This window comes from Petaurus breviceps, unplaced genomic scaffold (genome assembly GCF_028583685.1).
Source record: "Petaurus breviceps papuanus isolate PSGF00001 unplaced genomic scaffold, PetGlider_PUasm1.0 221, whole genome shotgun sequence".
NCBI classification, from domain to species: Eukaryota; Metazoa; Chordata; class Mammalia; order Diprotodontia; family Petauridae; genus Petaurus; species Petaurus breviceps.
In genome coordinates, this window is record NW_027185877.1 from 1,606,510 (window position 1) to 1,629,774 (window position 23,265).

The 23,265-nt window shown below is 38.0% G+C and overlaps 1 protein-coding gene across 3 annotated transcripts in view; it reads right to left on the reverse strand.

Moving 5' to 3' along the window:
• ACSS3 (acyl-CoA synthetase short chain family member 3) overlaps positions 1-23,265 on the reverse strand; it is a 235,300-nt gene that overhangs the window by 120,738 nt on the left and 91,297 nt on the right. For all 3 annotated transcript variants that reach the window (XM_069094789.1, XM_069094791.1, XM_069094790.1), the window contains exons 6-7: positions 11,609-11,689; positions 8,486-8,581 (exon numbers count right to left, since the gene is read on the reverse strand). In XM_069094789.1, the coding sequence (XP_068950890.1) occupies positions 8,486-8,581; positions 11,609-11,689 (177 nt within the window). The remainder of the gene's footprint in view (positions 1-8,485; positions 8,582-11,608; positions 11,690-23,265) is intronic.

Below are 23,265 nucleotides of genomic sequence, written 5' to 3' on the forward strand. Positions count from 1 at the left end.
CCCTGGACTTTTGAGACCTGCCCCCTGAACTGCCAAGGACTGAGGAGACATGGCTGTTTTGCTGGTACTTTGTCTGTCTGTTTTGATGTTATTTTGCCAGATTTGTCCACTGGTGAAAGACAGTCCTTTTGTTGAAGAAGTCCTGGAACCTGGCTGTTCACTAAGAAGCCCTGAGACTGTCCTGCAGACAGAGAGTGAATACTGTCCACTGGTGAAGGACAGTGCTGTTGTTGCAGGGGTCTGGAGACTGTCCTGCAGACAGAGTGAATACTGTCCACTGGTGAAGGACAGTGCTGTTGTTGCAGGGGTCTGGGAGCCTTTCTATTGGTTTAGAAGCCCTGAAGAAGGATTTTCTTGTTGTATGTTTACAGAAATCCTGGGAGAGGGCTTTGCTAATGTGTTCAGGGGTTCTAGGACTGTTCTACAGACAGAGGATAAATTCATGAAGGGATTGGCAATGTATCTTATGGCCTTGCTAAGCCTTGTCTCCCCAGGAACTAAGATTGCTGAGAACTTGCCTCGTGTGAAGATGAAGAAAAGACCTCCATTTGGGTATTAAGTGCTGTGTTTAAACTTGTTGTAACTCTGGGGTAGATGCAATTGTGATCCAGGGGTGGGGAACTTTTGACCTTATTGTGCTCTGTGATTGACAAATGAAGGTACTTTACCTATGTTTGGAAACTAATCTCCATTTGAGAAGAGGGGTTTTGTGGTGGACCAAATGAAGGTATAGCCTAGGGGTGGAGAAGTATTTAGAACAGGGACTTTGTAATTGATTGAATGATTGGAAGGTCCTGGGGTGGGGTAGTACTTGGAGATTATTTAATCACACTTAGTAAATGCTGTATTTTGAATGATGTCATGTTTTGATCTTCTCTGTTCTGGGTTTGTTACTGAATAAAATGGAGAGCACCTATGCTGGTATTCTGAACCTTGGGAAGTTGCCTTTCTTTTGGCATTACATTACATAATGAGAAGAGAGGAGAAATGGGAGGAGGCATGGCTGTGGTGAGAGTACTTTGTCTGTTTTGATGTTCCTTTGTCAGATTCTTCTGCTTACAGAGGACAGTGCTATTGCTACAGAAGCCCTGGGACCTTGCTGCCCTAAAAGATGACTTTTTTGTAGTATGTTTACAGAAATCCCAGAGTAGGATCTTGCTGATCAGAGGTCCTGTAACTATACTGATGATTTGTGCTGATTCCTCAGACCTTGTTGTTAGGTCTATGTTGATTTCACAGGCAGAAAGTGAACTGATCAGGATGCCAGTAATGTGCATGCATGTTATTGTGGCTTTGTTAAGCTGTATCTTCCCAGGAACAGAAACAAGGACTTGAGGTGGACCAGACATTGTGAGCTTCAATATGGAACAGGAACTGGACAAGGAGCTGGACAACAAGGAGCTGGCAGGAGCTGGGACCATGGAAGAGGATCCATGGAAGCTGAGAGCCTGCCTCAAGTCAAGATGAAAAGACCTCTCTTTGGGTACTTAAGGCAAACTGAGAAGATCATGATTTACTATGGCTTAGGGGTAGAGAACTTTAACCTTTATATTTAGATGATAGAGTTAAGGACTTCTCCAATTAAGAAGAAAGAAGATTTTTGACTGAAGAGATTAAGACAATGTGACCTAGGGGTAGAGAAATTTGACCTTTGTACTTTGTGGTTAAGGACTTACTAAATGATTGAGTTATACTAAATGAATGGACTTTCTTTAAAACTATGTGGCCACTTTGGTGAAAACTATGTGGCCATTTTAGTGATAAGTTGTTATGCTATAACATTGTGAGTGCTGTACTTTGATTTCTGTGAATGTTTTCTCTTAGTTTGTTACTGAATAAATAGAGAGTTCACTATACTTTGTAATCAGAACCTTGAAAGCTGTTGACAGCAGGAGTTCTCTGGAAAGCTGCTCATGCTTGGCTTTACAATCACCTGTCCAAATCCAGCAAGGTCTACTTATGTATGACCAGTGAACTAAGGATGCTTTTTTTTTTTAATTTTTAAAAACAATGAAAATTTATTCAAAAAAAACATAACAACATTTCTTGCTTGAGGGCTTATGAAAATAGACATATTTAGCCCTCAGGGAGGGCCATCAGCATAAATTGTAAATATTAACATTGTTACAAGAGCCTTTACAGAAAAATCTCTTTAAGAGGTTTGCTTTATCTTCTAAATTTCACTTGCTGGTGGAATAATAATCCTTTAAAAATAACCCTTTAAAATAAAACATGATCAATTGAAAGTACAAAAAAAAATAAGAAAATATTAGTCTATTTTTATAGCTAACAAACCACACCCACATTTTCAAATAATTCGAAAAAGAAAATGATAAATGTTCTTTTTTAAAAAAGTCAAATACATGAAGTATCCAAGAAAGTCATAAAAAGAGCTCTGTTATAAAGTTTTAAAAGTGACATTTAAAAAGTACAAAGCCAGGGGCAAAGTCAAGATGATAGAATAAAAACAGGACTTCCACAGGGCTCCTGCTACCACCTACTAAGCTCCTGCTGAAGACAGCACAGTGCTCTGGGAGCTGAGTCTAGCCCTGTGCGAGCCTAAGATTTTAGCCTCAGGGTGGCCACAACCAGGCCCCAGCTGGAGGGACTTCAGATCACCAGCAGCTGTGGCAGTTACCAGAATTATCAACCCATAGATGCTAAGGACAAAGTGAGAGGTCAGTGCAGTGTGGATTTGGAACCTGGGAGTACAATCCACCCTTTGCTCCCCTGGGCGAGAATCAGCTGAGGCATGGCAGCCATCCAGCCACTGCCACATAGCTGCTTCAGAGCTCCTCACCTGTAGATTGTAGGGGGACCAAGCGTCCAGTCTGAGGGGTAATCACTCTTGTTTTAACCTGCTTGGATCTGGATCACTTTCTGGGGTCCTGGGGTGTGTGACCAGTGTGTCAGAGCATGTGGAGGCTTCAGAGATGGCAGCCAAACTAATAGTTCCAGTAGCTAAGAAAACCCAGCGATTGGGACAAAGATATCCCCTCTGCTATCAGAGTTCTACTGTGGCAAAAAGCTAAAAAGTCAAGTAATTGAGTGGCAACATGAGCAAACAAAGGAAGTCAGGCAAGCACAGAGGTCTGAATTTGGATTCCTTTTTTAGGGACAAAAAGGATCCAAGCATGGAATGGCAGGAAGACAACAAAGTCATAACTCCTCCACCAAAAGCTTCCATCAAAAGAATAAGCTGCTTACAGGACATAGAGGAGCTTAAGAAGGATTTTGAAAAGCAAATAAGAGTGGTGGAAGAAAAATTGGGAAGAGAAATGGGAATGATGCAAGAAAATTATGAAATGAGAGTCAACAACCTGACTGAAGAAAATAACACCTTATAAAATAGACTAACTCAAATGGCAAAAGAGGCTCAAAAAGTCAATGAGGAGAAGAATGCCTTAAAAAACCAAATTTGCCAGATGGAAAAAGAATTTCAAAAGCTCACTGAAGAAAATCAATCCTTCAGAATTAGAGTGGAGCAAATGGAAGCTAGTGACTTTATGAGAAACAGATCTAAACAAATGAAAAAATAGAAGGCAATGTGAAATATCTCATTGGGAAAATCACTAACCTGGAAACAGATCCAGGATACATAATTTAAAAATTATTGGACTACATCCAGAGAAAGAACTGAGTTTGAATCCAAATTGAAGCAAACTACCCACTCTTTTTCTTTTTCTTGTTTGGTTTTGTTTCCTCTTTCACATTGTTCATTCCATCTGATACAATCCTTCTTTATAACCTGACTAATTTCTAATGTTAAAGTATTTGCAGATACTATACTTGATTGTATGCCTCCATGGGAGGGGGAGAGGGGGCAAAGGGGAGGGAGATAAAACTTGAAACTCAAGGAATTGTCGAAATGAATCTTGTAAACTAAAAGTAAAAAATTAATAAAGACCAAAAAATTAAAAAAATATATATTGGACTACCTGAAAGCTATGGTGAAAAAAAGAACCCAGAAATCATCCTTCAAGAAATTCTCAAGGAAAATTGCCCTGATGTTTTAGAAGCAGAGGGCAAAATAGAGGTTGAAAGAACCCATCAATAACCTCCTGAAAAAGATCCCAAAAAGAAAACTCCTAGGAATATTATACCCAGGTTCTGGAATTCCCAAATCAAGGAGAAAATATCACAAGCAGTCAGGAAGAAGCAATTTGAATACTCTGGAAACACAATCAGGATAACACAGGATCTGACAGTTTCTACACAGAGGGTTCAAAGGGCTTGGAACATGATATTCTCGATGTCAAAGGAGCTGGGATTAAAATCAAGAATCATCTACCCAGCAAAACTGAGTATCATGTTTCAGGGGAAAATATGGTCATTCAATGGAATAGAGGACTTTCAAGCATTCTTGATGAAAAAACCAGAGTTGAATAGAAAATGTGACATTCAGCGACAAGAAGCAAGAGAAACATGAGAAGGTAAACAGGGAAAAGGAATCATAAGGAACTTATCAAAGTTGAACTATTAACATTCCTACATGGAAAAACAACAATTGTAACTGATGAAACTTTTCTTAGTACAAAAATAGCTGAATGGAATAGACACGCACATTTATATATGTGTGTGTGTATGTCAATATAGTAGGGTATATGAGCATATAAATACATATGTGAGTGTGTATATATGTGTACAGGTATACATAGACAGAGGGCACAGGACCATTTGAATGGGAAGGGATGATACTTAAAAGGGGAAATTAAGAAACGAGAGAGGAATATAATGAGAGGAGATGGGGAGAGATAGAATGGAGTACATTATCTCATATAGAAGAGCAAGGGAAAACTGTTACAATGGAAGGGAAGAACAGGAAGGCTTATTCTCATTGAATTGGGCTTAGGGAGGGAATGACATACACACCAAATAGGGTATCTCACCCTACAGGAGAGTTAGGGGGGAAGGGGATCAGAGGGGGATGGAAGGGAGGGCAGGCTGGGGGGAAGGAAAGTTGGAAGCACCCACTTTTGAAAAGGGACAGGATCAAAGTAGAGAATAAGACTAGTGGGGGGTGGGATAGGATGGAAGGAAATATAGTCAGTCTTTCACAATATATCCACTATGGAAATGTTTTGCATAGCTACACATGTACAACCTGTAATGAATTGCTTATCTTCCCAGTAAGGGTGGGTGACGAGGGAGGTAGGGAAAGAATCTGGAATTCAAAGGTTTCAAATCAATTGTCTAAAATATATGTATATTATTGTTATTATTATTTTACATGTAACTGGGAAATAAGATATACAGGCACTGGGGCATAGAGATCCACCGTGTCCTACTGGCAAGTTGGAATGGGGATGGGGGAAAATATGGGGGGGAGAGCAGATTGGGGGAGGGGATATTCAGTGGATCACTGTTTTGGAGTGGTGTGTAGAGGAAAAATGGAGAGAAAATTTGTAACTCAAAATCTTGTGGAAATGAATGATTTAAACTAATTTTTTTTAAAGTACAAAGCCTCATGAAAATATAACATATAACCAAGGACATAAATTCTCTTAATTTCTCACACTTCAATTTCTTCCATTTTATATTTTTCCCCAAATTATTATTATTATTTTGACTTAATTTGTAAAATGTACTACACAAAACAAACCCAAGGACAGAAAAAAAGAATCACTCCATTTGGTTCTTCCAAGTGATCCATGATTATAGAGTATGGTGGTAACTATGGGTTACAAAAGTGTGAGTATGCTAAGAAGGTCTAAGAAAGAGAGAAACCAAAATATAATGCTTCCTAAAATCACCTAGATGGCACAAGAGATGGAGTGCTAAGACTTGGAGTTAGTTGGAGCCAAGTTCAAATCCTGACTCAGACACTTATTAGTTGTATGACCCTAAGCAAGTCATCTAACCAGATCTCTGCTTCAGTTTCATCAACATAATAACACCCCCCCCCATCTCACTCCCCCAAGTAACTATGAGACTCAAATAAGAGAATATTTGCAAATCAAAATCTTAAGGCATTTTAGAAATGCTAGCTATTAGTATGAGATGAAGTAGATGAATTAATCAACAAGCTTTTATTAAGCACTTTCTACATACCAGACACTAAGCTATGTAGATAGAATTTGTAACTCTAGAGGTTAGATTTATCTGTTAAAATAAATGAAGTAGGACTTCTTCAGCAATTTTATCTCTTTTAGGTTCTCTTCTCCCACAAAAAGAAAATATCATCCCTGAGTTGATTTCTTCTTTGAAATTCAAAGAAAAGGAAAAAATAATTAGCAAAGCACAACACAAAGCCAAAAATTTACTAGAAGCTGAGAATGTTGACACATAACTACACATGTCTATATTGCATGTATATATGTATGTGTATGTGTAAATGTATACATACATACTGCCATACTGCCCACCAAACCTAGAAAAGAAGAGAATAGCTGCATATATGTATATGTTTCCCCCTCCTCCACGTTAACCATAACAACCATGCCACCCTCAAAATTGCATGATGGGCAATCCATCTGGCCAAGGTCCCTTCATTGAGTGCCAAGTTTATAGAAGTTGTTGCCAATGGAAATAAATGTTTTTCACTTCCTGGCTTGGTGACCAGTCAGAGCCTTTGAATAAACTGGAAAACCTGCCAGATGCTTCCTCAAATCAGGAACAAGCACATACACTTCCAGGACCACGAAGACTCACTGGGAGGACAGGGCTGTTGTTTAAGGTATGTCATATTCTGTGTAGTTAAGTTAAACAACAACTGTAATCTATTTTTATTCACATACCAGTTGATCAAGCAAATATCCATCTAGCTCAGGAATTCTTAATCCTTTTTGTGTTGGGACTACTCAGAAAAATGTTTTTAAAAACATAAAATAATACATAAGATTACAAAGTAAATAAATCATGTTAAAATAGTACATTTAAAAAAAATAATTAAAACATTCATAGACATTAAGTCAAGATGCCCTGATACAGATTCTATGATTTGGGAATACATACATTGAAACACACACACACACACACACACACACACACACACACACACAAAGATAATCACACTTTATCTAGAATAAATGATACTTGACAGATCATGGAGAACTAGAGATACAGCATATTCCCTAGATTAATTATATTTAAGGGAGCAGACAGATCTAATTCTAGCCCATATAGTCTCTCCCTGAGGATAGCAGAGTTACAACTTCCTGCCTTAACCTCCTGCTTCCTCTCCTCAAAGGAATTATTATCTCTTGGAGAAGAACGGGCAATGGGAGATGCTAAAAATGTATCTATTCTTTTTCTTTTACTTTATCAAATGCTTTATTAACTTCTAGTTTACATCATTCATTTCCACAAGATTTTGAGTTATAAATTTTCTCCATTTTTCCCCTATCCACCACCCCAAAATAGCGATCCCACTGGATATCCCCTCCTCCAATATGCTCTCTCCCATATCTTCTCCCACACCCCCTCTGATTTTCCAGTAGGGCATCGTGGATCTCTATGCCCCAGGACCTGTATATCTTATTTCCCAGTTACATATAAAATAATATTAATAATAGTATGTATATATATACATATATGTTAAACATTTGATTTTAAAACTTTGAATTCCAGACTCATTCCCTTTCTCCCTTGTCACCCACCCTTACTGGGAAGATAAGCAATTCAATATAGGTTGTATATGTGTAGCTATGCAAAACATTTCCATAGTGGATATATTGTAAAAGACTGACTATATTTCCCTCCATCCTATCCCACCTTCCACTTGTTCTATTCTCTACTTTGATCCTGTCGCTTTTCAAAAGTGGGAGCTTCCAACTTCCCTTCCCCCCAGCCTGCCCTCCCTTCCATCATTCCCCCTCTCATCTCCTTCCCCTGTAGGGTGAGATACCCTATTTAGTGTGTCATTCCCTCCCTAAGCCAAATTCAATGAGAATAAGGTTGACCCATTCCCTTTTGCCTTCCTGTTCTTGCCCTCCATTGTAAAAATTATTTCTTTTTGCTTCTCTTTAGGATACCCCCCAACCCCATAGCAAAATACCCTTCATTTTGCTACATGTGAGGGGATAGCTTTGTTACATATATACATAACTGTCAATTAGTTTGCACATGCACATCCTATAAGAAATAGTCACCGGAGAAGGTATGTTAATACCTTTTACATATAGATCTGGCACAAACTTTTCTAATGAAGGGGAAATTAGGCACAAGAATTGGATATTCTGAAGTCTTCCCTCTTTGAACAATTAAGACACCTACAACCAAACGTATTTTCATGAACAAATAAAGTAAGAGTACAGTTTCTGTTTTTAGGTGTATACTAGATCACATTGATGAGGACAAGAGACAAATACTTCTACCCTTTTTGTTGTTCTGACAATTATAATTTTTGCAGTGTTCCAAATGTCCCAGTGAAGTTTTAAGATTTAATAGATTTGATCAATTAAAACTTCACTAAGATTATTGGAACACTGCACATTTCAAAAGAATAAAATTTAATTACACTTGGTGATAGTTATGAATGTGTTACCTCATACAAAACAGTTGTGTTTCCATGCAAGAGAGGTCCATAGCAAATATAGGAATGCCCAACGACCCATCCTAGGTCAGAAGCTGCCCACCAAACCTAGAAAACAAGAGAATGACACAATCAGAAAGTCTCATCAAAGAGAGTTCAAGTCCTCTGGATTTAAAAATCACCACGACCTCTTCAGGTCACTGATACCAAGAAAGACTCCATCTACACCAAAATATTTATTGTACCATTTTTTGGTAGTAGCAAAAACCTGGAAACCAAATAGACCAGTTGTGGCATGTAATATTGTGCTGTAAGGAAAAAAATGAATATGATGAATATAGAGAAGCCTGAAAAGATATACATGAATTGATGCAAAGGGAAGTAAGCAGTCAACTGTATTGACTCTGACAACAGAAATGGATAAAATAACAGGCAAGAACAATTAAAAATCAATGTTGCAAAATTTCAAAAAACAACACAGATCCAAGAAAGAGATATGAGGAGCTAATGCTCCCTATTTTTTGCATACATATGAGACAATGAAATACCACATATTTTTATATTTCTCAATGTCTTGATTGGTTTGGCTGATTTTTTCCCTTCTTTTTCTTTTTTCTTCTACAAGGATGCCTCTCTAGGAGTCAGAACAAAGAGGGACATGGAAAAACTTAGGCAGTCTGAAAACAAATGTATTTGTTTCAAATAGATGTCTATTGATTGAAGACGGGACCACAAACTGTGAACCATGAGTGCACAGTGATGGAAGAGTAACAGTGCATAATAACTTATAGTTACAAGTTCTTTCATTTGATCTTCCACATTTATTATAAGGATCTTGTTCCTTTTAATTTTCTTTCCAATGGGAGTACAAAGGAGGAAGAGAAAATAAATTTTTGCTCATGGAAAGAAAAACATTTGAAAAAGAAACAACAACTGTGTTGAACTGATGTGAAAGGAGAGGTAAATCAAGTGATGTAAAATTAAGTAAATAGGACCAAGAAATCAATATACACAATGACTATGCACCAAATAAAGTCAACATTGCCAAAGTACAAAAAACAAGCTTATTCTCCCAGGAAAGAGATATGAAAAGATATCTCTCCCCACTCCTTTGCAAAGATACAGCTCCACAGTGTAAAACACTGATTGTTATTATTAATAACAAAAAACATTATCAACAACTAGCCTTTATGTAATACTTTAAATGATGGCAAATGCTTTCACACATAAGGCATCCTCATCAATCCACTAAAACTGCTTTTATAAAGTTACCAATGATCTCTGCATTGCCAAATTTAATGGTTGTTTCTCAATCCTCATTCTCCATGACTCTCTCTAGCCTTGGACGGTATTGATCATTTTCTCTACCTTGATACTCTCTTCTCTCTAAGTTTTCAGGATACCACTCCCTCTTCTGGTTCTCCTCCCACCTGTCTGACAGCTCCTTCTCTGTCTCCTTTGCTTGGTCCTCCTCTCAATCATGCCCTTTAATCCTAGGTGTCCCTAAGAGTTCTGCCCTGGACGCTCTTCTCTTATTCTTCATACTACTTCACTTGGTGATCTCATCATGCCCATGGCTTTAATGATTATCTCTCTGCTGATGATTCTCAAATCTACCTTTTCTATCCCAGTCTCTTCTGGATGAGTATCTCACACCTCTCCAATTGCCTTTCAGACATCTCAAACTGGACAGCCAGCAAACATCTTAAACTCAATAATAAGTCCAAAATAAAATTCTATTATCTTTTCTCTAAAACACTCTCAACCTCCTACCTTTCCTACTGTAGAGGACAACATCATCCTCCCAGTCCCACAGGCTCACAGTCTAGGCACTCTCTCTTATTCCCAAGCAGTTGCCAAGACCTGCCAATTCCACCTTTGCAACATCTCTTGAAATACTCCCCCTTCTCACCTCTGACATGGTCAACACTCTAGTGAAGACCCTCTTCATCTCACCTCATTACTACATCATCCTGCTGGCAGAAGTGGGAGGGGAAGGTATTCTGCCTACCTCAAGTCTCTACCCCTTCTGGTTTATTCTTCATTCAGTTATTAAAGTGGTTTTCCTAAATTGCAAGCTTGATCACATCATTCCCTCATTCAATAAATTCTAGTGCCTTCCTAGCGCATCCAGGAACAAATACAAAATGTTCTATTCTTCATTCAAAGCCCTCCTCCCTTTCCTTCTTCTTACATCTTACTCCCCTCTATATATTCTGATCCATTAACATTTGTCTCTTAGCAGTCCCTCATGCCTGGCTCACTCTCCCTCCACCGTTGAGACTACTGACCTCCCTGGCTTCCTTTTCCCAACTAAAATCTTACCTTTTATGTAAGAAGTCTTCCCTAATCCCTCTTAATTCTAGTGCCCTCCTTATGTTAATTATTTCCTATTTATATTCTATGTAACTTGCTTTGTAGATATTTGTCTACATGTTGTCTCCCCCATTAGAGTGTAAGCTCCATGAGGGCAGGGTTTCTTTTTTTATATCCCTACCTTTTAGCACAGTGCCTGCTATAGGAGGTACTTATAAGTGCTTCCTGATTATTATTAATTATGATCCCAAGTGTTAATGTAGTTTTAACCATAAAAGTACATCAAGACTTTGGAGACAGCCCATATTATTTCCTCTGACCTTCACAACAACCCTGGGAAGTGGGCCCTATTATTTCCATTTTACAGAAGAGGAAGCTAAGGCCTGAAAGAGCTTAAGTAACTTGCTCAAAGTCTCAGAGTAACTCAGTCACCGTCAGCTTTTTTTGCCCAATATATTGATCAGTTTTGCTGATATTTTTCTCCTTTTTTCCTTTATAATTAAAAAAATTCTCTGTAATAAAGGATAGCTCTCTGGCAATGGAGAGAATAGAGGGATATTAGGGGAAAGATAGTTGATCCAAAAACAAAACATATGGGAAATTATATATTTTGTTTGTTTGTTTGTTTTGGGGGGAGAAGGCTATCAGGGTTAAGTGACTTGCCCAGGGTCACACAGATAGTAAATGTCTGAGGCCGTATTTGAATTCAGATCCTCCTGATTCCAGGGCCAGTGTTCTATCCACTGTGCCACCTAGCTGCCCCTCCAAATGTATATTTTTAATAAGTCGATAGATAAAGTAAAAAATAATAACAATTACCTCTCCTGGTTTCAGTCCATATATAGAAGACATGGTCCAGTTCAGCATTACTGCATAGCCACCAGTAGGTCTGACAACACCCTAAGTAAGAAAATAATCAAAGTTAAAACCAGCCAAAGTTTGTAAGAAGGTTTGCTTATTTTCATATTATTCACTTCTCCTGTACCACCTATACAAGAACCTCTCTTCAAATACAAAAGACAAGCATAATATCATATGGTTGAAGTTAAAGGATGCATCCCTACTTTCTGTTAAAAAATGGGGTTGTTTTTGTTTTTCCACCAGATATACTCCATAGAGGAATCTGCTTGGGTGTTTTAAGACAAGGGCAGGGAAGGAGCATTTATTAAGCACCTACCATATGCCAGACACTGTGCTATGCACGTCACAAATATTACATCATTTGATAATTACAACAACCCTGAGAAGTAGGCGCCATTATTATTCCTGTTTTATAACTGAGGAAACAGAGGCAGGAAGTAGTTAGGTGAATTACCCAGGGTCACACAGCAATAAGTGTCTGAGGCAACGTTTGAACTCAGGTTTTGTTGACTCCTAAGTCACTTGCCTCTGCTTGCTTCAGTTTCCTCATTTGTAAAATGAGCTGGAGAAAGAAATGGAAAACCACTCCAGTGTTTTTGCCAAGAAAATCCCAAATAGGCTCCTAAAGAGTCAGACATGACTGAAAAAGCTGAAAGATTCCCTGACTCCATATCCAGTACGGTATCCACTATGCCATCAGGTTTTGCTAATATTGACTATGTTACTGATATATTATAATACTGATCTATTTCTAAAGTTGGAAAAATCATACAGCTGATTCTCCATACTCAATTCTGCAGTGGGTGGCTTGTGTATTATGTTTTTAATGCTATTTCTAACACACAAGTTTTCACTGGAATTGTGTCTAAGCCCAACCATGCCATTGCCTTTGGGGCCCCTGGCAATGTCGATTCTTGTGATGTTGAGGTGCTCCATAACTTACAGCCCTTTTCCATCACTAGAGGTCTACTAGTACTAAAAATATTGTGCCACTTTCCATCTAATATTCAGGCATTTACTAAACACCTACCATGTATAAAACATGGGGCTAGGGACTAGAGATACAGAAACAAAACAAGAAAATGGGGCATATACAGCAGAATTTTCTAATCTGATTAGGCCTCCTACTATCATTGTATTAAAATATGGGCCTAGCTCAGCATATATCTGCAATGTCCAAGACCCATGAACACTGGAAGACTAGCTCAGTGGGCTGCCTGTCAAACCACATGTCGAATATTGGGCTGTGTGCATTTTTCATCCACTGTGTATGGCTACGTCAATCTCCTTGAAATGACTATAGATTCCTTTTAGGAGGTACTGTAGTGTCCTGGCAGCTGAGGCAATTAGTCAAATGCCATTTACCACCAGGAACATTTGGAGAACCATGTCAAAAAGAACGCTTTCATTATTCCTTCACTGCATGGGGCATCTTTCATGGCACTGGTAAAAATTCTTAGGTGAACATTTCTGCCTGATTTATGATTCAGGTAATGCTGAAACCCATCAATCGGTATCATCATTAAATGAAATTAAATGACATTATTTGTAAAATTATTAGCACAGTGTCTGACACATAGTAGGCACCTGATAATAGTAGGTTCTTCATAAATATTTATTCCTTCCTTCTCCTTCCTCAGAGACCTAAATAGAGTTATCTCCATGGCCATATTTGTGTGTTATTTTAACATACATACAGAAGACTTTTGACCGGAGGACAGCCTTTAAGATTGAATTTTGTTCCACCAAAAGTTTTTGGGAAGTCGACAAATAGTAGACAATGAGATGTGGCATTCTCTGCATCTCTCAGTGAATTGTGTGATTGTGAATACATGGTGTGCTATAGGAAAATGTTCTCTAAGAGTCAGTTTCCCTCTCCTGTTTTTATTACACTGGAGGCAATCTATTATAGATGAAAAATGTTGGAAAATATTTCTAGAACTTCTAGTTGTAATTTTTCTTGGAAAGGATTCAAGACACGTTTGCCTTATAGTAGATTGTGTTCTATAGCCAGAATTTTGCTGGCAAACCTCTATAATGTGCTTTTTAATTTAGTGATACAAGCAATTTTTTCAAGTCAAAAGACAATCAAACACTAATGAATAATTTGGCACTTCAAAATAAAAACTATTAGTAAGTGCATTAATTAGGTTCTATCATTAAATCACAGATAATTATCTAATAGTTTAGGAAAGACTTTATAATTTAATAATATTAAAAAAAACTTATGCTATAAAAACTGATTGAGCAGACTCCCATTCAGAAATTCAGAACACAAATAATTTACACTGCCATTAGATTCAGGCCCATTATCTTTTGTTTAAAAAGCAATGGTGAAGGGGCAGCATAACACAAAGGATAGAAAGCTGGCCTCAGCCAGGAAGAACTGGGATCAAGTTCTGCTGGTGAGTCACACTAGCTACATGACCCTGGTCAATTCATTTAATTTCTCAGTACCCTACTGTTACTCAGTCATTTCAGCTGTGTCTGACTGTGACCCCATTCGGGGATTTCTTGGCAAAGATCCTGGAGTGGTTTGCTGTTTCTTTCTTCAGCTCATTTTACAGATGAGGAAAATGAGGCAAATAGGGTTAAATAACTTGCTCAGGGTCACACAGCTAGTAAGTGTCTGGGGCTAGATTTGAACTCAGGACGATGAGTCTTTCTGATTACAGCCCTGAAACTCTTCATTATGATACCACCTAGCAATCCAATAGGTTGCACAACAGTCATAAGCCTGAATAAGTTTTCTACACTGATGAAATCACAGATTTGGACTTTAAGAATCAATGACTATTATAAATAATAATAAGTAGGATTCATGATTAACAAATTTAAGCTCCAAAGCACACTCATACATACACACGTGCATGTACCAGCAGAGTAAAAAAAAAAAAAAAGATTGACCTTTTTTCTGCAGTTGCTAAAATTGATCCTCTCCTCAGGAACCACTAATAAAACATTGTTCTCAAACTGGGGAACACATTTTTCCCTCACTCCCCCACCAGCAACACATGGCGTTTGACCAGTCTCACAAACAGCTTCCCTGGCATCTACAAACTACATTCTGGGCTGGGTGATATGGTTAACATGCAGCCTGTCCCTCTGGAGCACCAGGAGAATATCAGCAATTCTAAAACTCCTGCCAGTGCACCATACAGGTTCAGCTTCCAATCTAAACCAAAGAGCTATTTTTCCAAAGTTCTTCTAATCCACCCTCCTAGGATGTGGCGAATTATTTCATCCTCCAGAGAAGTTCTCTTTTGGCACAAAACCTTGATTAATTTGATGTTAATCAACTCATGAATAGTTTTTCTCTAAAAGCAATTAGTCATATTTAGGGAGAAAAAATGGAGCATTTCCTCCAAGGTAATTTTTGTAAACAATGGTTACGAAGACAGCACTTCTAACTGTTTTTATGGTCCATGCTCTCAAATATTTTCTTGCATCTTAGAGGAATCCAGGGTTAGAGATGGAAAGACCCTTAGAGGTCATGTCCAACTCTTTCATTTTCCCAGTGAGGAAGCTAAGGTCCAGGGAGGTAAAGTCATTTGTATAGGGTCACATAACTAATGAGTTTCTGAGGCGGGATCTGAACCTTGATCCTCCTGATATCAAGTCCAGAACTTGAGTTGTCATTAATTCTAAAAATTATGAGAAGATAAATTCACAGATTAATACAGTACTCAGGCATATCAATAGCAATGTTAATTTCATCTAGTCACTCCTCTATAAAAATCCATTATAAAGGAAAGTTGAATAGCTAAAAAAAGAATGATGAATTATTGTTAAATGTTTACATAAGATATTATGTTTTTATTACAACATGCTTGTTAATGTCTATATAAAATTTTAAACTTTTGCAAAGCACTTTACATATAGTGTCTGCTCTGATCATCAAAATATGAAATGAAGTAAGAACCACAAATGGGTGCTATTATCTGTATTTTACAGATTGAGAAACTGAGACTTACAGAAGTCAAGATTTGCCCATGCTCACAACAAAATGTATGTGAACTAAATAGATTTTCAACCCACCAAAATTCCAAAACCAACATTCTTTCCATTGCTTTATGTTTTCTGTCTCTCTTACTCACTCTCTCAGACTATACTGTAACTAGCTTGTTTTTAAACCTCCATTTTAAATAACACCTGCAAATTTTCAACTGTGCTCATAAAAGCCATGATGTCCCCACTCACATTTGCTCGTGACCTCCCACCTGTAAAATGAGGATAAACTTGCCCTACCAACCTGAAAGAGCCATGTATGGGAAAAAATAAGATCATATATGTGAAAAGGTGTTTTTAAATGACAAGAACCATAGAAATGCAATGCCTTCCAATGACACGATTCTTTCTGTAGAGTTAGCTTCCTTCTATTCATCCCTTTATTACTGTCTTTGAAAAAAGCATTAACAACAAAATAATCAGAATACCCTTGGAAGGGCAGCCAACAAAGAAAAATGAATAAGGAATACAAAGTAGGGAAAACAAAATATTTCATTTCTTTTACACTACCTGATTTTTTCAAAGTCTGTCACATGGAACAGCGTTCCCTTTCCACAGTCTTAGAGACCATCATCAGAATTTTAAGAGTCCTTGGAACTCATCTAATTCTTTTTGTTGTGTCATGGATCACTTTGGCAGCACTGGGTAAAGACTATGGACCCCCTTCTCAGAATAATGTTTTTAAATAATCGAAGAATGTGGTAAATTTCAGTTCAAGGTTAATAAAAATGTATATATAATTTTTCCCTATCAAAGTTCACAGATTCCTCCAAATCTGTCTACAGACTCCAGATTAAAAACACTGATCTAGTTCAACTACCTTATTTTACAAGTAAAGAAAGTGAGAGTGAAATGATTTGCCTCACAATCAAAAAACTCAAAAGGTTTTTAAATTCCCTTCAGTGATGCAATAAATTGAACAAACAGTTAATAAATTCCAACTGAGTGTCAAGCACTGTACTAGATGCTAGGGATACAAACACATGAATTAATGGATGCTAACCCATTTATGTCTGCTCATCCTGTGAAACTCTTAGCCCAAAGTACTCTTAGATGAGGACTTTCTTAAGTCTGACACAGAAATTCTATCTTTCCCTCCTTTCTGACATCATGAAGGACTCATTGGAGCATTCATTCCTATAATTTTTGACCCTGGCTATACATCCAGACCAACTTCTCTTCCTGTGATGAAGGAAGAATCTAATTTTCCTCTTTCTCCCCCAAATTCTTTATTGTACTTGCATTCTTTAGAACGCCTCAATGTTTTGAGGCCAATTTCAATTGCCAATGAGAGCCTGTTCATACCCATCATCTGTCCTTCCACTGCCCTCTCTGCAACAGCAATTTTTATTCTTTGGAGATTGGTGCATTCCATGTTAATATCTAGCTCAGAGAAGCTACAAGTCATTTTTTAGCTTCCTATCAATTAGGCTATATCCACATGTGTTCAAAGTACCCAGATGAAAGCATTTCCCAGTAGCTAAATGTCTGACATCATTTGTTGAATAAACAAATGTATATGGATAAGGCATCTGGATGGAATTAATTTTCCCACTTTTCATCACCCATAGTCACACTAGGATATCAATATTCATGCAACTGTTCATGTGGTTGGCAATCTTACTGTGATATTTCAATGTCGTTCTATAAACCTTTGTCTCATTGTGGGTGATCAAAGCCTGTATTCTGAAAAGATCAAAAATTTCCATTTTGAAAGCCATGTAAAAATCCATATATTTCAGAGGTGCACATAATCTTTATTATCTTTAGACAAAAAGCTATATAGTTAATGCTCATGACGTGGGCTGCAATTTGAAAGGGGAGGCCTGAAAAATGATGGGAGAGGTTTACTAAATATCTCTGGTAAGATCTGGCCATTTTCACACAGTCTCCTGGATTATTGATTGATCATAGGGCCTGTAAAAAACTTACTCCCTACCCTCATTCTGTGGCTGACATAGTGAAGAAAAGTTGTACTGGGTTGAGACCTAATGGAAGAAAACTTATTTTAAACAGTCAGAAAATATTTTTGACATATAGGCAACCACTGGCTGGTTAACCTGAGAGGTGAGAGAATATCACATTTTTGTCTAGAAATTAATCCCTCAAGAACATAAAGTATCTAAACAGCTAGATATTTCTTATAAACTATGACTGCTTCTCTCCATAAGAAATAATGTCTCTATATTTTAAGTATTATTTTTATTATCACTACAAAACTAAATGATGGAACACTTGCTACTCGTTTTCCCCTCTTATTAGTATAAGCTTCAGAGACAGTGTGGGGCAGTGGATAGAGAACAGGTCTTAGAGCCAGGAAGGCCTGGGTTCAAATCCCCACCCTGACCCATACTGCCTGACCCTTTTTCTCTCTCCTAGTTTCCCAGGCTTCCTTCAAGCCTCAACTAAAGTTTCATTTCATACAAGAAGCCTTTCCTAGTCTTCCTTAATCATGGTATCTTTCCTTTGAGATTATCTCCAGTTTGTCATTACATGTAATTCCACATGTCTCTTCTGCAAGGAATTAGAGGCTGCCTCACCTCTTTCTCAGGGTTGTGACTGGCCATTATAATTAAATGGCTTTTACCTTCATTTAACATTACTTTGGTTTACCTTATGGCCTCCCTCTGTATATTGCGCTTAACATTCTTCTTACTTCACTCTGAATCAGTTCGTACATTGCAAATGATTCTTTAAGTTTCTTATTCATCACTCCTATATCCAGCATTTAAGAATATTTTATGGGACGGCTATGTGGCGCAGTGAGTAAAGCGCTGGCCCTGGAGTTGGGAGGACCCGAGTTCGGTTCCGGCCTGAGACACTTAACACCCACACAAAAATACTAGCCGTGTAACCTTGGGGCAAGTTACTTAACCCCAATTGCCCCCCAAAAGGTAAATATATATATTTTAAAAAAGAATACTCATATTTTAGAAGCACAGAGTCATGAGATCTCAGAGTTAGATGGGACCTTGGAAGCTATCAAGTGAAGCATGTTTGTTATTTTATAACAAACTTAATAACCACTGAAAATGGCAAATAAATAGACATATGAATCAAGGAGTGACATCTTATCCCAAGTCCTTAACCTTTAACTAGGCAGTAAGAGGGTACTGTGGATACAGGACTGGACTCCAAATCAGGAAGACCTGAGTACAAATCCAGCTTCAGATACTTACAGCTCCATGACCCTGGCCCAATTAACTTAATTTCTATTTGCCACTGGGTCCTTATCTGTAAATAAAATGGAGATAATTATACTTCCTTCTCAGGGTTGTAAGGAAAAAAGGCAATAACATATGTAAAGTGATTTTCAAGCCTTAAAGTATTATATACATGCTAAGAATTATTATCATTGTTAAATTAAGCGAGAAAATGCCTCCTCCAGATCTGCCTAAAACTCTGTCACCATCGGTCCTGTTTTCCTTCTCTTTAAAAATAAAACTACTGGATATCAGGTAGAAAATACCCAATCACAACTGTCTGAAAAAAAATTCTGAAAAGGAAGCCACTAAAGAGATGCATAGCGAGGAAAGAAACTCAGTCAATTATGTGGTGATTTCAAAGGGTAGTCTGGATATTCCATCAGTATTCACACAGTATCCAGAGATCTCGAGTAAGGCTCCTGGCATGTTGCATGGACTTAATGAAATCCAAGGTCCAATCCCACTCCAGCAAAAAGAAAATACTACAAATTCTTCTATTGATGCATAAAGCTGTGAATCATGGTACACAAAAACTCACAAGAATCACAATCACAACGGATAATATTCATGGTTTCAGTAAACTGTCCACTGGGTTTTACTAAGAATGACTTGGAATAATGAAATCTTATACAATCTATTGTCAAGGATCCACTGGCTGTCCAAAGTTGTCAGCCTAACCAGTCATGGATAGAGACGGATGATTGATGGAAGTGGATAAATTCTTTATGAAGGATATATATATATTTTATAGAAAATTCATTTTAGTGTTCTTTTTGGATTACCTTATTGAGTCCTTGTTTATATTTTCTTCCTACCTGTTCTTACTTCACTATTCATCAGCTTTTATAGGTCTTTAAGTGTTTCTCTAAATTTTTCATATTTATTTCTATGTGATTCTCTCTCTCTCTCTCTCTCTCTCTCTCTCTCTCTTTCTCTCTCTCACTCACACACACACACACAATTTCTTCATCTTGTCCTCCTTTGGCATCATCAGTCTCACAATCAATTCCAAAGTTCCTCAGAGACATCTTGAGACTGACATTGTTATCGCTTCTTACTTCCATGTTTGAGTTCTCCATAAAAGAGTCTTTTAGGCAAGCATACATTTGGCATTCAAATCAAGTGGCTGGTCCATCCAAGTTGAACTCTCTGCAGGAGAGTTTGAATGCTTGGCAATTTAGCTCAAAAAAGGACTTCAGTGTCTGGTACCCTATCCTACCAGGTGATTTTCATAACCTTCCTAAGACAGTTGAAATGGAAGTGAATTATGCAAAAATGTAAGGGATAGTTACTGGACCTATGATTTCATTGGCCAATTGAACTTCTGGTTGAAGGAATTCCTTCCCACAATGCATATTAGCACCTTTTTTCCTACTTCTATTCTCAAGAGAGTTACCTAAAACATTGAGAGTTAAACTGACTTGATTGGTGTCACAAAGATAGTATGTTTTAGCAGAAGGACTGACTCTCTGTCAGAATGCACCATGCATGAATGCCAATTTGAGGCATCAATAAAAGTAGTTAGTCTCCTAACTACCATCTTGTTGCAGTTCATCTTGAACAAGCCTTGATATGAATAGCCATCATATCTCAGAAGAGAAAAAAAGTGAAAACTAAGAAATGTGGTATCTTTTTAAACTAAGGAGAAAGAAAGAAAAATTGCATTTAGGTATAGCAAAGCCCAAAACAATGCATTGAAAGATGAACTCTTTGAAACTGAAGTGTTGTTATAGGCTCCTTTTTTTTCCTGAGGCAATATGTTCAATGAGCTGCTGCCTCTGGAAAAAAATAAAAAAATGTTAAGAAATGTCAAAAAATATATGAAAATAATATTTTTGTCTCTTTCCTTATTTAAAAGAAATCTGTGATATAACAGCATTTTACAAATTCATGATGTATGGCTCTGTTCCACAGCATCTTTAAAAAATGTACACTAGAAACTGACAGTGTCCAGAGTGAGACAACTAAATCTTTTGCAAAGTGTAAGGGTTATGGGATTTAAAGATCTCCCATGCCCCATGGACGTGCTGACGTAGCAGAGCAAGAGAAAGTGAAAAGCCGAGCTAACGGTCCTGCGGTTGGCAGTTGGCGGCGGTTGCCTTTTTTTTTTTTCTGCTGGGGACTCCTGCTGGGGACTACCGGGGGCCGGAGCTGCTGGGAGCACGCTGGGTGGTTGCTGTGAGTGGGGAGAGGAGGACCTTTGCCTGAGGTAGCCTGTTCTGTTTTAAAGGCTTGAAAATGTGGGTGCTTTCTACTTTATCTACCTGTGCCAATATCATAACTACTCTGATGGCTTTCACTTTCTGGTTTTGGGACTCAGTCTTTTGGTATCTTAATAAATTTTCTAGTTTATTTCCCCATATGGCAAACCTGACATATTTTGTGATGGATAATTATATCAGCATATTTGTAATCTCTATAGGCATTGTGAATATGGCATTGCTGATACAAAAGACAGGTGGAGCTGTGGTAGGAAAGAAAAGAGGGGTGTCAATAGAGCAGTTGAATGCCGGAAGAGGCAAAACTAAAATGTTTGGATTTCTTCTCTCCCTTGAAATGGCTAAAATTGTAGTTCAATGGAACCCTGAGAGATAGGCACAACAACCCATATGTGAAAGGAATCCATACAACACTACACCTATCATGTGGTCATGCAGCCCCTGCTTGAAGATAGTCAAAGACAGGGAACACAACCCCACTTGAGGGAACTCAGTCCACATTTGGACAACTCTAATTGTTAGGAAGTTTTCCTGATCTCAAGTCCAAATGGGCATCTTTGCCCCTCCTACTTATCATTATTATTATTTTGCTTTGGGGGGGGGGGAACAGGGCAATTGGGGTTAAGTGACTTGCCCAAGGTCACACAGCTAGTTTTGTGTTGTGTCTGAGGCTACATTTGAACTCAGGTCCTCCTGACTCCACCAGTGCTCTATTCACTGCACCACATAGCTGCCCCACTCCTCCTACTTACTGCTCCAAGTTCTGCCCTCAGGGGTCATCTAGAACAATATAGTCCTTCCTTTTCATGACAGCCCTTTAAGTACTTAAGTCCATCGATCATGTCCTCCTTGATAATTGTCTTTTACCCCATCCTTCTAGCTTATCTTCATATGACATGGACTCAAAGCATTTGACCATACGTTCCTCTGGATGTTCTCTAGCTTATCAATGTGGTGCCCAGAAGTGAACACAAGAGGCCTGACTAGGGCAGAGTACAGCAGAACTACTATTCTTGGAAACTCTGCCTCCCTTAATGTCACCGTAGATCACATAAATTTGCAATGGAGACTCATATATAGAGCCTGCTGTCCACAGTAAGCCTCAAGTCTTCAGAAGAGCTGTCAAAGACATCACCTCGGGTTTCCTAGCTAAACTAGCACCAGGATCCCAACTGTGCAATATTTCTGGTATCTATCAACCAATCTGTCATCCCCTTCCTACCACCATTGTACATAACCTCATTACCATCTGCCATTGCAGTGGATTCCCTGCAGTCCTTTCTTTCACATCCTCTTCCCTCCAATCCAAAGTTCATACCATTTACAGAGTAAACTCACTTGTATACTTAACATTGGTCAAGAAATTCTGTTTCAAAAAGCTTCTTTATGTGTTGAAACCACCAGTTTTTATGTCATATTACATTGATGAACTATAAATCCCAATCAAACTACAATACTGAAAAATACAATGACACTCATGTGTCCCCTCCTCCCCCCACCCCCCACTTCATCCCTTTCTCCCATGAATCTATCCTGCACTCTCCCTTCTTTGAACTTTTGCTCAAGGTGTTCTCTGTTACTGTAATAGCCTTTCTTCTCTCTGCCCACTGAATTCCTTTCCTTTTTTTTTTACAACCTTTCTCAAATGCAACTTCTCCCATGAAGTCTTTAGAGGTGGGCTTCATATAACCAAACTGTTCTGCCACTCTTTGATGTACTTATCTTAAAATATTCTTTTTGTATTAGACCAAGTCATTATCTAAACTATGTAAATTCCCCAAGCACCTATTATAGCGATCCAAATTTAATGAAGACTTAATAAATAATGGATGAATGAATGATTTTTCACTTGGAAAAGATAAAGGCCAAGAGGAAACAGGATGAAAAAAAATCTATGAAATCATAAATGGAAAATCTACAAATGTTAGGACAAAGGGGCATCCTTTAAAACTTGAACAAGCTGAGTTTAGGAAAGAAATAAAACAAAGTGTCATTTCACACAAGAGGAAACAAGGTTTGGGTGATGATTAACCCTTAGAGGTTATACCTGGATTGATACAAAGAGATTGAAAAAAGATTTGGACAAACTGATGAGTAATTATGTACATAGATACTACAGGATAATGAAATTACGCATAAATCTCAAGAGTGATATCAGAAAGGAACACACACACACACACAC